The sequence below is a fragment of the Habropoda laboriosa genome, unplaced genomic scaffold (genome assembly GCF_001263275.1).
Source record: "Habropoda laboriosa isolate 0110345459 unplaced genomic scaffold, ASM126327v1 scaffold561, whole genome shotgun sequence".
In the NCBI taxonomy this organism is placed as follows: domain Eukaryota; kingdom Metazoa; phylum Arthropoda; class Insecta; order Hymenoptera; family Apidae; genus Habropoda; species Habropoda laboriosa.
The window spans coordinates 121168-121459 of NW_017100686.1; the positions used below are offsets into that span (position 1 = coordinate 121168).

The 292-nt window shown below is 26.4% G+C and overlaps 1 protein-coding gene across 1 annotated transcript in view; it reads left to right on the plus strand.

Annotated features, from left to right (window-relative positions):
- The first annotated feature begins 6 nt into the window (after window positions 1-6).
- Window positions 7-292, plus strand: part of LOC108576919 (ribonuclease UK114) — a 2550-nt gene continuing 2264 nt past the window's right edge. Inside the window, exon 1 of the mRNA XM_017939994.1 lies at window positions 7-228. Coding sequence (XP_017795483.1) covers window positions 158-228 — 71 coding nt within the window. The 5' untranslated portion in view covers window positions 7-157. The remainder of the gene's footprint in view (window positions 229-292) is intronic.

A 292-nucleotide genomic window follows, 5' to 3' on the forward strand; every position in this document is an offset into this window, starting at 1 on the left:
ACTATGTTACTCCACATAAGATAAGATATAACTCTAATAAAAGGTTAATAGTTTATCAGAATCAAAATGTCTGTACATAACCAAGATTCGTATAGCTGAAGAAACAGTTAAGTTGAAACCAAGTAGTGGATACATTGCAAACTAAAGGAAAATAATCATGGCCTCACAGAAAGTTATAAGAAGAATAATATCATCTTCATTGAGTCCAACACCTGTTGGACCATATAAGTAATTAATAATACACAATTTTTAATTATTTGAATTAAAATATTCATATATTTTAATTATTTCT